This window comes from Zasmidium cellare, assembly GCF_010093935.1.
Source record: "Zasmidium cellare ATCC 36951 unplaced genomic scaffold M409scaffold_1, whole genome shotgun sequence".
Taxonomy (NCBI): domain Eukaryota; kingdom Fungi; phylum Ascomycota; class Dothideomycetes; order Mycosphaerellales; family Mycosphaerellaceae; genus Zasmidium; species Zasmidium cellare.
In genome coordinates, this window is record NW_022986945.1 from 594,290 (window position 1) to 608,012 (window position 13,723).

At 54.8% G+C, this 13,723-nt stretch overlaps 6 protein-coding genes across 6 annotated transcripts; 3 read left to right on the forward strand and 3 right to left on the reverse strand.

The window, feature by feature from the left end:
• Positions 1-444: 444 nt before the first annotated feature.
• On the forward strand, positions 445-2,220 carry M409DRAFT_61947 (uncharacterized protein; the record flags this gene model as incomplete). The annotated part of the gene is made up of 5 exons (XM_033814953.1): positions 445-672; positions 729-837; positions 899-1,127; positions 1,203-1,657; positions 1,715-2,220. The coding sequence occupies 5 exons, from the start codon at positions 445-447 to the stop codon at positions 2,218-2,220; spliced, it is 1,527 nt and encodes a 508-aa protein (XP_033674498.1).
• Positions 2,221-2,257: 37 nt separating this feature from the next.
• On the reverse strand, positions 2,258-5,120 carry M409DRAFT_15888 (uncharacterized protein; the record flags this gene model as incomplete). The annotated part of the gene is made up of 3 exons (XM_033803387.1): positions 2,258-2,704; positions 2,774-3,898; positions 3,963-5,120. The coding sequence occupies 3 exons, from the start codon at positions 5,118-5,120 to the stop codon at positions 2,258-2,260; spliced, it is 2,730 nt and encodes a 909-aa protein (XP_033674499.1).
• Positions 5,121-5,679: 559 nt separating this feature from the next.
• M409DRAFT_15889 (uncharacterized protein) lies at positions 5,680-6,394 on the forward strand (the record flags this gene model as incomplete). The annotated part of the gene is made up of 2 exons (XM_033803388.1): positions 5,680-6,069; positions 6,137-6,394. 2 exons carry the CDS (start codon positions 5,680-5,682, stop codon positions 6,392-6,394), a joined length of 648 nt encoding a protein of 215 aa, XP_033674500.1.
• Positions 6,395-6,534: 140 nt separating this feature from the next.
• M409DRAFT_15890 (uncharacterized protein) lies at positions 6,535-8,884 on the reverse strand (the record flags this gene model as incomplete). Its single annotated transcript, XM_033803389.1, has 2 exons — positions 6,535-6,639; positions 6,692-8,884. The coding sequence occupies 2 exons, from the start codon at positions 8,882-8,884 to the stop codon at positions 6,535-6,537; spliced, it is 2,298 nt and encodes a 765-aa protein (XP_033674501.1).
• Positions 8,885-9,888: 1,004 nt separating this feature from the next.
• Positions 9,889-10,926, forward strand: M409DRAFT_48564 (uncharacterized protein; the record flags this gene model as incomplete). The annotated part of the gene is made up of 1 exon (XM_033810975.1): positions 9,889-10,926. One exon carries the CDS (start codon positions 9,889-9,891, stop codon positions 10,924-10,926), a length of 1,038 nt encoding a protein of 345 aa, XP_033674502.1.
• A 347-nt stretch (positions 10,927-11,273) lies between these two features.
• M409DRAFT_15892 (uncharacterized protein) lies at positions 11,274-13,502 on the reverse strand (the record flags this gene model as incomplete). The annotated part of the gene is made up of 1 exon (XM_033803390.1): positions 11,274-13,502. The coding sequence occupies one exon, from the start codon at positions 13,500-13,502 to the stop codon at positions 11,274-11,276; it is 2,229 nt and encodes a 742-aa protein (XP_033674503.1).
• Between the last annotated feature and the right edge of the window lie 221 nt (positions 13,503-13,723).

Sequence of the window (13,723 nt, forward strand, 5' to 3'; positions counted from 1 at the left end):
GAACAAGGAGAGAGATTTCTTGTGTTCTTGAGTTTGGATAGTAGGGAGATCTTGCAGATCTTCTCGTGCCTCTTCGCATTCTTTGGCATCGTGGTTGATGGCTGACGGTGCATATGCAGGTTTTTGCAAAGGCGAAAGATCTTCGTCCAAGAGCCAGAGCATGCCTTGGCTGTACTACTTTTCTTAGTCCTATGGACGATGCCTTTGAAGCTGTGCCGGACGAGTATGCGGCTAGGAGGGCGCGACGAGGGCAGAGTGCTTCGTAATCGTATGGTAATGTGGATACGAGTGGGTTGCGCTGCAAATGCTGGGCGACATGCAGATAGGGTAAAGATATACCGCCAAGGTGGATGCTGTGTCACATGTGAGGAGAAAGAAGATGTGTTAAAAAAACTTTCTCATCTCGACGACCTGAGACAGGCTGGATGCTAATCGATCCTTAACATGGAGCAGAAAGTCGACAAATCCGCCACCGCCGTCCGAGATGTCGAAGAACCCCCTTCCAACACCATCGACGACGCCCTCGTTTATATCCAAGCCCACCGCGAAGATGAGCAAACGCAAGAAGGAGCGAGCGATATCCGACGGCTGAAGAGGAAAGTCGACATCTACGTGATTAGTTTCTTGATGTTGTGCTATATGTTGAATTTTCTGGATAAAGTCCTGCTAAACGTACCGTCTCACCCATACCAAAGGGGCCTGTTTCCAGTCACTGATAATGAGCACAGTACGCCCAAGTCATGTCCCTCCCTGCCGACCTCCACCTGCAAGGGAACGACTTCTCCAACGCCGCGTCAGCGTTCTTCATTGCGGATCTTGTGGCTGTCGTGCCGAATAGTACGTCTCCTCCTCCCCTCCTCACTTTCACGCATATCAACCATCTGACCCGACGGTACAGTCTACCTCCTCCAACGCCTCCCCACAGCGCGCTATCTCGGCACCAGCCTGGCCCTCTGGGGCATCTGCACAGCCTGCCACGCGGCGCTGCAGAACTACGGAGGACTGCTAACCGTCAGAATCCTCTCCGGCGCATTCGAATCAGTCGTGCCATCCGCGTTGATGCTGATCAGTAGTCAATGGTACACCCGAAGGGAGCAAGCGGCGAGGTTCGCGTGGTGGTATTCCGGGTATTATTCTCTATCTTACCCATGCAGCATCCAAGATTCAAGACGTTGAAGTTCCTATGCTGACTGTTGTGCAAGAATGGGCATCGGCCAAATCCTCGGCGGTCTCATCTCCTTCGCCTTCCAACACGTCCCCCCATCCGCCGCCCTCTCAGGCTGGCGCACAATGTTCCTCGTCCTAGGCCTCTGCACGCTCCTCATCGGCCTCCTCGTCATCGCCTTCGTCCCCAACACCCCCATGGACGCGCACTTCCTCACGTCCGGCGAGAAACTCGCGCTCCTGCGGCACGTTCAGAAAAACCAAACAGGCATCTCGGAGAAGAGGAATTTCCATCCAGCCCAGATTCTGGAGGCGTTGCGGGATTTCCAGGTCTGGGCTGTGTTTGCGATTGTGGTGCTGCAGAGTGTCGGTGGAGGGGTGATTACGACGTATTCCGCACTACTAATTAGAAATTTCGGGTTTTCGAGTCGGGAGGCAGCGTTGTTGAATATGCCTGCGGGGGTGATTAATATCCTGTCGTCTTTGATCTGCGGTAGACCCCCTAACTGTCCCTTCTTCCTCGCACCCACCCTCTTCTAACGTTTTCCAGGTCTCGCCTCCCGCTACCTCTCCCACCGCTGGCTCTTCACCACCCTGCTCACCCTTCCGTCCATCCTCGGCGCCAGCCTCCTCGCCTTCCTGCCCTCCACGTCCTCGCGCGCCGCCCTCCTCGCGGGGATCTACCTCGTCAACTTCATCACCGGCGTGCAACCTGTAGATTTCCAGTGGCTGATGTGCAATACCGCGGGGCATACCAAACGGGCGTTTGCATCGGCGGCTTTGAACGCGGCGTTTGCGGTGGGGAATATTGTTGGGCCGCAAACGTTTAGGGAGAGCGAGAGGCCGGTGTTTCGAACGGCGAAGGTGGCGCTTGTGTGTTGTTGGTGTGTGAGTGTTGGGGTGGCGTGGGTGTTGGTGGGGTATTATGTTGTTGTGAACAGGAGGAGGGATGGAAAGGGTGGAAGCGATGGTGATGGGGAAGTGGAGGTGGAGGAGAGGAAAGCGTTTGCTGGGTTAACGGATAAGCAGAATTTGAGCTTTCGATATCAATACTAACCCAGAAGACCATGAATAAACGCTGCCTCGCGGATGATCATCTCCTCCGCTTACTACCACCGGACGTCGTCGCAACGTACTCTTCATGCTGCCTCTTTCCAGCGGTGCGGCATCGCTGCAGGAACGCCTCCGGACTAAGGCTAGGACTGGCCTGCGTGCTGTCCATGCCGACCCGGCTGTTGATCGAGGATACGGGTATGTCGTCTTCGCGCTTGGGGACACGAGGGCGACGGAAGCGCTTGGGTTCGGGTTCTTCGGCTTGGGGTTCAGGCACGACTTGTGCGGCGTCATTATCGGAAGCGTCGTCTTCGTCTTCTTCATGGTCTTCCTTCTCTTCGTAAACAGAGCCATCACTCTCCGGTGCAGCTTCGTCTTCATCTTGTTCGTTTTCGCGAGTTGGCGAGGGGTCACGTCTGATGTCGTTTTCAGGGGAGATGAGCTCGTCCTCAGAGGTCTCGGGAACTTCCTGCTCCTGCTCCTCTTCCTCTCCACCGTCAGAAGCAGAAGCTGAAGGCTCTTTCTTAGTCTTGGACCTTGACTAGGGGTTATTCACTGTGGCCTTGGACTCCTGGAGGACATCCCCATCCTCCTCAGCCTCTGAGTCAGACACAATTTCCTTCGACAAGTCCTCTTTCTTCGACTGCTGCTTCTTACTCGCCATCTTCAACATGACGATTTCGGCGGCGGTCTTGCCGATGAGCTCGGGCTTGAACGTCCTCGGCAGAGAAGCCGTGTCATCTGCACATCGCTTTTCAACAAGCTTGGCGAGCTGCAACGCCTTCGCTGGGATCGTCTCAGCCTGCTCGATCTTGCGTTTGATCTTCTTAGAATTGATCGGCCAATCTTTCAATGCAGTCTCGACGGCGACTCTGCGCAATGCTCCTCCAAGCCATGTGGTGTTGAATCGTGAGGCTTGATTCTTCTGGGCGACGATCGACCAGAGAACGTTCCTCTCGTCGTGGAAGTGTGCAGAGTGGTCCTTGAAGGCCGTGTGGACTTCAGCGAAGACATCGTAGTAGTCCCCGATTTCGAAGCCCTCGAGCAGTTTCTTTGCTCCCTTCTCCTTGGACGCCTCTTTAGCTGCATCATTCGCTGATGCCGAGGTCGACTCTTGTTCTGCAGCCACAACGGGCTCTCCTTTTTGTTCACGAGCCTTCAACTTCTCGAACTTCTCGCGACATCTCTTCGAGCTTCGTCCACCTGCCACTTTGTCGGACACAGTCTGCCAGTTGATCATCGATTCCAGACGCTCTCGATCCTTGAGCATTGCGCGGTCTTTGGAACGTTCCTTCTTGATGGTCTCTATACACTCTTCGACTGCTTCAAGCAACTTGATCTCCTCCTTTTGTGACCAAGGCCCAGTAGCCTTGTCGTCGCCAAATTGGATGTGCTTGACCCAACGATCTTTGCAGTCTCCAGCACTACGATCGACGAGGTCACGGATCTTGGTCCATTGACCAGGCCATCTGGCATGGGCGTCTCTCAATGCCTCGTCTTGGTCTGCCGTCCAAGCTCCACGCTCGTAAGGATGGTATCTGCGCTGAGCGAACTTGCGAATCTGGGCCTTTGATCGGTTTGGTAGGGCTTCCTCGAGCTCAGCTTTGAAGATGCCCGCAGTGCGCCATTGCTGGATCTGAGCCTTGAGTTCGGCATCACTTAAACCCAGTTTTTGTTGGACCTAGAAGCAGTCAGTGTCATTGTATCCAAGAGCCGCCACTTTCACGACTTACGAGCCCACGTACCTGGCCGAAGACTAGATCACATATGACTTTCTCCTCTGCTGTGAATGCACCAGACGATTTTGATTTGCCACTGGCCTTTGGTGCGCTGGTAGTTGGAGCAGTAGTTGTTGGAGCAATCGACTCGGTGGTTTCCTTCGATGGGTCGTAGTCTTCTTCGTCGTCCTCGACATACCGAGACACTCGCTTCCTCTTGTTTGGCTTCACGTCTCCGCTCGCTCCTTCCACTGCATCCACAGCATTGCTCTCTGGAGGTGCTTCTGGATCGTCCTGACTTGCCAGCCAAGCAGCGACATTCTCGGCATTCGCTTGCAAACCCTTCTGGAGTAGCTCTGCATTCCGAGCAGACTCCTGCATGGGACGTCTGGGTTCAGACACCTGCTCTGGCTCATCCTGAGTCTTCTGCTTCTTCTTCTTGCGTCGCGGCTCTTGGGCCTCTAGCGCTGGTTCTGACTGGGACACCGGTACCTCCTCCCCAGACCTCCTCTTACGCTTCTTCGCTCGTTTGCTTTCTGTAGGTTCTTCATTCTCAGCTGCAGCTCTCGCTGGAATCGATGCATCCTCCACGTTAGCGGCCCGCCCGGGTGCTTGTTGTACTTCGTCAGCTGCCCCCTTTTCGCTCGCCTCACTCTTCTTCCTCTTCTGTCGTGCAGGTTTGGCGTTGTCAGCGTCTTCGCCTTGCTTCTCGTCCGTCTGCATCCCCTGCTCCTTCTTCCCCTCCGCCTGCTGCGAAGCCTCCAAACTCTGCCGATACCTCTCCATCTCCCCCTTAACAAGACGCAGCCTCGCCGCCTCCACCTCTGTCAACTCCTTCTCAGGAGCCTCACCAGGCTTATAGAACTTGATGCCCCACTTGTTGTTCGGCATCTGCACCCATCTCGCTCGGTTCTCCAGCACGGCTTCCTGCATCTGCTTCCGCTTGAGCCATTTCTGCAGGTCGCGGCGTGCGATCTCGAGAGGGTCGTCGTTGTCGTTCCATTTCTTGGAGTTGGGGTTCTTGCGTCGCGCTGCTTCGATGCTCTGGACGAGTGGGGACGAGTTCGTCGTGGGCGAAGTGGTTTGTTGTGAGTTTGGTATGAACGAGTCTTCGTCTGCTGATTGGCGCTTCTTCTTTCTCCTCTTCTTCGCTGTCTGTCTCTCCACGTCCTGCGAGCTGTCCATTATCGACTTCTCCAAGTCACGCGCAAGAGCCTGGCTACCTGTCGTCCCCGCCGTGCCAGGCCTCTCCATCACAAGCGCGTCTTCGACATCAGAAGGAAGCTGCGTCTGCGTTGGCTCCTGGAGCTGCGAGGAAGACTGCCCCATCTTGCATGTGCCGCCGTCACTTCACGTCGAGCCCGTGAGAATGGATATGGAATGTAACATGTAGGTGTTGATCCAAAAGGCTGGGTCACCCCGCAAGTTCGAAATGAGCTCTCGAATTAAACTACAGGCTCGGGCCGTCTAGCGCGATCAACGCGCTCCGCACATCCGAGCGAGGAAGGATGATGGATGGGACCTCACCAAGCATCACCTAAGCAAACTGCAGTGACAAAGCTACACCTCGTCGACGACTACCACAAGCAATCTAGCGACCCGGACTGAAGCGGCCGAAGCGTGCCCGCGGCAGACCAGGCGCGTCCGTGAGAGGAGTGAAGCGAACCACCCGGCCGGAACCGCTTCGACCTCACCTCTTCCCTCTCCTCCCTCCCCATCAACAACACCACCCCCCACCCACACCATGGCCGACCACGAGCACGAGCACGACCACGCACACGACCACGCGGGCCCCGCCCCGGGCGAGACCGCCGAACAGCACGCCGCCCACCAAGCCTATACGCCCGTCAAACACTGGGGTCTGGGCCGCCGCGCCGAATGCGCTCTGTTCTACGCCTTCACGATCCCGTCCTGGTGCTTCGAGATCGCGGCGTGCGTGACAGGGAGTTTCCTGGGGACGTCTTCTGGCGCGTTTATTGGGACTGTGACGCCGTGGTTGGTGCTGTGGGCGACGGCGTGGCTGCAGACGGCGACGCAGATGATTCAGCGGGCGAGCTGGGTGCGCGACGAGGCGAATTTGAAGGATCGGAAGCAGTACCTTTATTTGAGCGTCAGGTTGCAGCGGTTGATGTTGGTGAGTATTCTCTCAGCTTTCGATGTTTTTATTTTGTGTGGCGAATCGCTAACGTGGTTTGATCCAGCCCACCGCCATCCCCGCCCTGGTCACCTTCATCGTGGCGTACGTCCAGCGGAAAAGCCGCGACGACTTGGCTTACTGGCTCGTCTTCTTGCTCTTCTTCATCTTCAACACCGTCGGCTGCGTCATGAACGCCTACAACAACATCACCTGGGAGTGCGACCGCCTTCATTACGAAGAGGGCTTCCCCGCTATGAAGTACACTCGTCTGGCTATCCTTGGAATCCCAAGCTCCGACAGAGGCTTGTTCAGATTTGATTGATGTTGGAAAACGTGGGTCTGGATCTTGTTTGTTTTGCGTTGAATCATACGCATTCTATTCAGTGTGTTCGGTTCGGTTCTAGGGTATACTACAGTAATTTTGCATAGAACAACGAAGTACACGACCTTTGTCCTGTTTGTTCACATCGTATCCTGGGAGTTCATCTCATCGTCGTCCTCTCCATCAGTGTTCTCAATGTCCTCGCTCATATCGTCTTCATCTGCTGCAGGTCTCGGTCGAGCCGTCTACTAAACCAAGTCAGTTTGAGAACCTGCTTGATCATGAACGATGTCTTACCTGCACAAGATTGTTCTTCAACTCCGGCAACTCATACGCCGCCGTCGGGATCACGAAATCCTTGGGTGCCGTAATGATACCAAACTCCTCCGTGAAACCATTCTTCTCATGCTTCCCAAAGAACCCAACAACCACCTCGCCATCATCCGGCTCAAACACATGAATATCATTCACATCGCTGTACTGAGAGTTGATCTCTCCCCACTGAACACCATCGTCCAACGTGATGCGAATTCCGTCGAGACTGCCCTGACTCCAGCCGCCGGACTTGTTCACTTCGACTTTGACGATCTTGGCGTTGGCCGGAAGATCGTGTTGCTCGGATGCGTGGCCGCCAAAGTGGTGCTCTTGACCGTGCTCGCGGGTTGGTCCACAGTGCGCGTAGGTGCCGTCGACGTAGTAGACCACTGCCCCGTCGAAGGTGCAGCCGACGCGGAGGTCGATGGCGGATGCACGGATGTGGTTGCCGTTGGGGTTGGCTTTGTTGAGGAGGGCGGTCCATGGGATGTAGTTGTCTTCATCATCGTCTTCCTCAAGTCTGGAAGATTTGACTGAAGTCTTTTGTAGCCGGACATCGCTGCCTGGGATGCGGATGAAGGTCCTGTCTTTGAAGAAGCTCCAGGCATTCTTGATGATCCTCTCCTTGCCGTTCTGTGCTAGGACGGAAACTTCGAGTGGAGTGCTACGCTCGAAGTCGGAAAGCTCGCGGGTGCGGAAGTCGCAGACTGTGTACTTGTATCCAGGCGATGAGTAGTTGCTGCTGATGTTATGTGACCCATTCTGGATTTTGACATCTACAAGTCCGGCTTTGCTTGTGATGCAAAGCCATTCCTCGCCTTCGCCGTCGATGTCCACCTTGACCTGAATCTCTGCGTTGACGAAGTCCTTGGTGATTGGCTCATCGCCTGGGATGCGGAAATGAGGCAGAGTCTTGAACCGCAGGACGTCTTGAAGGGCCCACTTGGCTTCATCATCTTGCATGTGGTCCTTGCTTGATATGGCGAGAGACTCATGATCCAGAAATTGCGTCCCCCAGCCCTTGCTGTAGCCACGCTTCATGATGCCTTCGGTGTGATCTGCGCCGAATGCATGTCCCACCTCATGCAGGAAAGCTCCTTGGCCTATGAAACAAGCTCGAGCCATCGAAACGCACTCGCCATTGTCGTTCCCGACGGTCTCTCCTGGAGGTGTAGCATCGAGGAGGCAAGACGATACTTCTTCCATAGAACGTGGCCACGAGTAAGTGAGATGACTGCCGAACATCCCAAGAGACAGGGCGTTACGCTGGTGACAGCCAAGTGCAGCGTGGCCCAGTATCATGTTCCGATCGAGAGAGTAGCATGAGTCGAGGATGAGGCCTGCAACTACAGGTCTGCAGCCAGACTCGAATGGACCGCCGTATGCTTTGAGAGCTCTGGTGAAGATCTCATGCAGTTCGTTCGGTCTCCTTGCATGAGGGTTCTGCTGGGCGACGTTGGCATCGCGAAGCTCGGCTACTGTCTTCTCAGTTCGGACAATGTGGAGCTTTGGCAGTGACTTCATGATGGTGGCGCCTTCTGCATTGGCTCTGAAGGTCTGGAATGAGGTCGTGTCTGCCGTCCATTCTTCCTCGAACCTAAACGTGCGACGACCGAGTTCTTTCTGCTGCATGTCCTCAGCGGTGAGAGCCTGCCACATGTAGGCCGTCATACGAAACTTCGCAATCACAGACTCGAGGCTGTTGTGCGCGGAGGAGATGGCTCCATACTTGGATGGTGGGCAGTCGATGACCAGCGGCGAGTCCTTGGCCACCATGATGGCAAGATGGAGTGGCGGGATCTGGAGGAGAGGCTGATAGACCAGCAGCAGTGAAGATGTCGACTGTGCACCGCCTGCATGGTGTAGAGAGAGGGTGATGGTGTTGTTGCCAGGAGCGAGCAGCACAAGCGCCTTCCACGCGCCTCGATAGACTGGCCAGTTGTTCGAGGACTCAGCAACCTTCATGCTGTCGGACGTCTTGACTGAGATATAGTCGTCGTCGGAATTGTCGAAAGTCGGGCATTCGCCTTTGATAAGCAGGCATTGCTGGTGGACAGTCTCGCCACTCTTGACATTGGAGACCCGGAGAGGAGTCATGGTGACGGCTGTTGGCTTGATACGCTGACGAGCTCTGGCTGTATCCTCTGTGGCGTTATTGCGCTTTAGTGAGACCATTGTAGCGATCGTGGGTAAGATGAGCTGGAAGAGAACAAGAAAAGAGGTATTCGGAGGAGTACTTCCCTATCTCAAAGGCTGGTGGAAGCTGTTCTTATATCTTCGCACAGTCACCCGCATTGGTGAGTCTGTAGTCTCACCGGAATTAGGCACTGTGTCACTCTTTGTTCACGATTGGTGTTTTCTAGCTGAGATGCCTGATGTGTGAAGAAACGAAGGAAGTGTGGCTGACACTGCCTGGAGCGGATTTGCTGGTCTGCAGCACAGGCCACAGCGCACGTCCCAGGGCGAGACTCGGCCTCTCGAATACCACTACATGTACTCTGTCAACAACATCACATTGGACCTAATAAATATTCGATGATCAGTCCAGTCCTCAGTCTGCAATGGAAACCATCACAGAGCACGTATAGAGGCGAGATATACGGTAGACTCGAGTCCCAGACGGTAGCTGACCAGAAAGATCCCGCACATTCCTCAGCACAGCTCCAAGTCAATTCGCTAAACGTACTTTACTCACCTGAAGACACTTTCCTCGTCGTCTGGCTCAAAGTGGAACGCATCGCATTGTTATCCCTCTGGATTATACAGTGACCAAGCTGCTAATCGTATAATAGAACGTTCAGATAGCTCGGAATTATTGGGGATAGGCATCCCACTTTGAGCGTAACAAGGTCAGTATGTGTATATGTCGTGTACGAACGGCAGGTATCGCTCTCTCTCCAAGTACGAATGAAGTACGAATCGATACATTGGTCGCGCGAGTCTGGCGGCCGAGTTGGCCGAAGGCGAGGTTTGACACCACTTATCTTCCCTATCGGAGCTGACCGCAGCTGGACCTCGAGGAGCTCTTGTTCGGTGTCGATATAGCTGGGCGAGGACCGTCCTCTCGGCTTCGCGCTAATCGCGAGGTTGTATGTGGATTGGATATATAGAACTCGAAGTCTACCCTGCACGACACCACCGGATCGACTAGACATCAAGTCGTCAACTCATCCACCAAAATGGGCGCAACGAAGTACACCGACCGAAGCATCCCTCGAATCTCTCTCGCCGAGTTCGACAACCGCATCGACGAGATAACCTCCCAACTCGTCCACGCCGCAGAGACAGATGGCTTCTTCTCCCTCACCGACACCGAAATCAGCATCCCGGAAATCGACGCCATCTTCGCCACCTCAGAGTCCTTCTTCGCCCTTCCAGACGACGTAAAAGGCACCGTCCCCTTCACCCACAACAACGTCGGCTGGGAGAAGAAAGGCCAAATCCGGCCCTCGACTGGCGTCGCCGACCAAAAAGAATCCTACCAGCTCCAATTTGGCCAGAACATGACCGACAAGTGGATCTCCCCCTCCGCCCTCCCAGACTTCAAACCCTCCGCCCAAGCCTTCATGGCCAAAGCCCAATCCGTCTCAGAGAAACTTATGCTCTGCTTCGCCCGCGGCCTAGGCTTCCCAGACGACCACTTCATCCGCGCCCACGACACCTCTCGCCCCGACTGCCAATCCGTGCTGCGCCTGCTACACTACTTCGCCGTCGACAAAACCGTGCCTCCCCAAGAAAACTTCTACCGCGCCGGCGCCCACGCCGACTGGGACCTCCTGACACTCCTCTTCCAACGCCCGGGCGAATCCGGCCTCGAAATCTGCCCAGGCCGCGAAGCCGTCACGTCCTTCGGCATGGGCGACACATGGACGAAAGTCGACTTCGCCCCGGGAGACATCGTCTGCAACATCGGCGACCTGTTGATGAGCTGGTCCGACGACCGGTTCAAATCCACCTTCCACCGCGTGAAGGCGCCCACGGATTTCGAGCGGGATTACTGGGGCCCGAGGTATTCGATTGCGTTTTTTAATCAGCCGTGTGTGGATTGTGTGATTCAGGGGCCGCGGGGGAAGTATCCGGAGGTGACGGGGGCGGAGTTTACGAGGAGGGCGATGGAGAGGAATTTTGGGGCTTTGAGGGCGAAGCAGGAGGAGTTGAGGGAGAAGATGGGGGAGGGGGGGGAGGGGGGGGGGAAGGCTGTTGCGGCGAGTGCGTGAAAGGTTGGGTTTTGGGGGTCAAGGGGGTGTGGATATGCGCAGGCTGCGTGGTTGGCGGCTTGGGTTTAAAATCTCCAAGTCCTCTTCATCACTCAACGAACAGCCTAGTGGTAAAGGTATTCGCTGTGGGAGCGGACAGTAGAATGTGTCAATGGTAAGATGAATGTCCTGGAGGCGAATGATTCAGCTTTTCATATTGTAGTACTGCCGTCCACATTAATTTGCATTACTTCGTATCATCTTACAGCCGTTCCATTTACACTGTTCCGTTTTCCATTTTGAATGTCCCGCCTTTCATACAATTTAAAACCAATGTCACCCTTTTCCCTCACCACCCCTACCTACACTCACGTCATCGCGCGAACATGCGTATCGAAAATCTCATTCCTCCACCCTCCAGCATCAAAGTCCTCCACTCGTTCACCAGCACGCGTAGCCTCCTCGTTCCACACCTTGACGATACTGCCAGGAGCGTAGACATTCTTGAAGACACCTTTGCCAGGCTGAGCAACGCCAACAAGGGTATAGAGGTCTGGGTCTTCGGCAGGTGTAAGTCGAGCGGCGACGGCCTTGAAGAACGTGAGAAGGTCGTTGGGGTCTGCAATACGAGTGGCTCGTAGGCGCTCCCTTGCGTAAACGAGCTCGCGGTTGGCAGCGTGGAAGAAGTCTGCCAGGGCGGATGCGAGTTGCTGTTCCATCGTCTTGCGCAGGATTGGGCGGAGGAGGGGCTTGAAGAGCCAGGTCAACCAGCTGAACTTGGTCTTGCGGAATTTGTAGTTGAGTTTGTGGATGTGCACTCTCACAGCTTTGAGGGTCAGGATCTGTTCCATTCTTTCGCGGCAGATCTCGACGTCGACGTGGATGTCGATGCCCTTTTCGTCCAGTTCGAAGCTGCCGATGCCTTCGTCGGCGAGACGCAAAATGCCCTTGTGCGCTCGCAGCCAGAAGCCGATCTCCTCAGCCTTCAAAGACATCCCATCCAGCTTGATGGTCATGAGATTGGTGGTCGCGGTGGTAGTCTTGAACTTAGCCTTTCGAATCTCCAGGTCGTTGTAGGTCTCCACCTTCAGTCGATATGGGAGGAATGATGTTTGGTTGACGGTCTTTCCAGGCTCGACGATCAAATTCTCCAGAAGCAGGTCGACCTCAGGCGTGCTGACCTCCAGTCGTGGGATGGGGATGTACTGAATGGCCGCAATGAGCAGCGGCACAAATACGTTGATCGAGTCCTGGAGAAGCTCTGGATTAGTGGCTTGGTCGAGCGGCGAGAGGATCTTGAAGATCTTGAGCGTGGTCGCAATCAGGTTGTGAATGTCTTCATCCTGCAGAACTCTGCTGAGAGTCACCTCAACCTGTTTGAGCAGCGCTTCAAGTTCCTTATTCAGATTGCTACCCGAAGCAGTCTTCTGGCTCTTGGCCCTCAATTCCTTGAACTTCTCTTGTGCGTTGTCGAGGAAGCTTGGATCTGTGAGGAGCTTCTGGAGCGAATTGCCTGTCTCTGTCATCATTTTCTCGAACTGTGGGTCGCTGTCTTTGTGGCTCATGATCTGTTTGAACTGCTGCTCGAGCTTCTCCCATTCTTTCTTGTCGCCAAAGCTGGTGACGAAGATCCATATGTTGTGCATCGCACGATCCATGGCTTCGTTTTCGCGCACATCGCGCTGGGCGACATTATCCACGTCCTCGAGAACTCTGGAGTACGCCACAGCATAGCGTTTGAGCAGCAAAGAAAGCGTCGACACCGAATCAGAATAGTCATTCCGTTTGCGAAGCTTCAGGACTGCCTGTTTCAGGCGGTTGACCAACGTCTGGCCCTCATCTCCAGACAGCCTGTCGGCGGTGCTTCCTGCTGCCGTCTTCGCCACCTGTGCTGTACCATTGGCCACGACTTTGCTGACATCGCCAACATCTTGCCCCAATTCTTGGGCCGTAGGTGCTGGCTCATCAGATTCAGCTCCAGGCTTAGACACCTGCTGTTGCTCCTCTGATGACGGCTCAACTTTCTTGGCCGCGTCCTCCGCAGCACTGGACAAGGCAAAGGCAGAGTCTCTGAACACCTCTCTACCAATGACGTTAAGATCACTCACGAACACGCGGAAGTCTGAGTTGGTGAGAAGGAGAGATCCGACTGTCTTGAAGCTCTCGTATGCAGCGGCGGTATCCGCTCGTGCCTTGCTCTTCTTTGCCTGCTCAGCAATGTCCTCCACATCAACTGATATTCTGCTCTTGCTCAAGAACCAAACAATGTCTTGAATTTGATCTCTGTCGTTCTTGTGCTGTACAAGATCCATGAACTGCTGGAGCCATTGCCTTGTCAACTTGACCAGTCTTCGGCCGCTGTTTGACAAGTCTTCATTATCGGCGTTCAGAACATCGCTCGCGAGTATTGTGCGCAGATTGATAATGATCTGTTCGGTACTGGGCATGAATCCTTTCGAGAACGCGCGGAACATCTGATACGTGTGGAGCTTTTGGTGCAGCTTTCGCTGCAATTCCGTGTCGTCTTCATATTGGGGGAGGAGAGGTTCTCGGTCTGACGCTGAGGCCTTCTTGCGGAAGCCGAAACAGGATGACATGATGGGTCAAGTTGGTGGGTGAATGAACGCAGAGAGTGAACAGACAGAAGCCCTGCTACTGCTAAGCAGCGGGCGTATGTCACCACGCGGTCATGTCCACTGCAGCTCTTACAGGAATGGCAAGCGGTCGTGTGCTCATCCTCTAGCAGCAGTAGTGGCCAATGACCAGCGGTCGCTGCTTTTCTCACGTAAACCAGACGCGCAGAAGTTGGCCTTGCTGT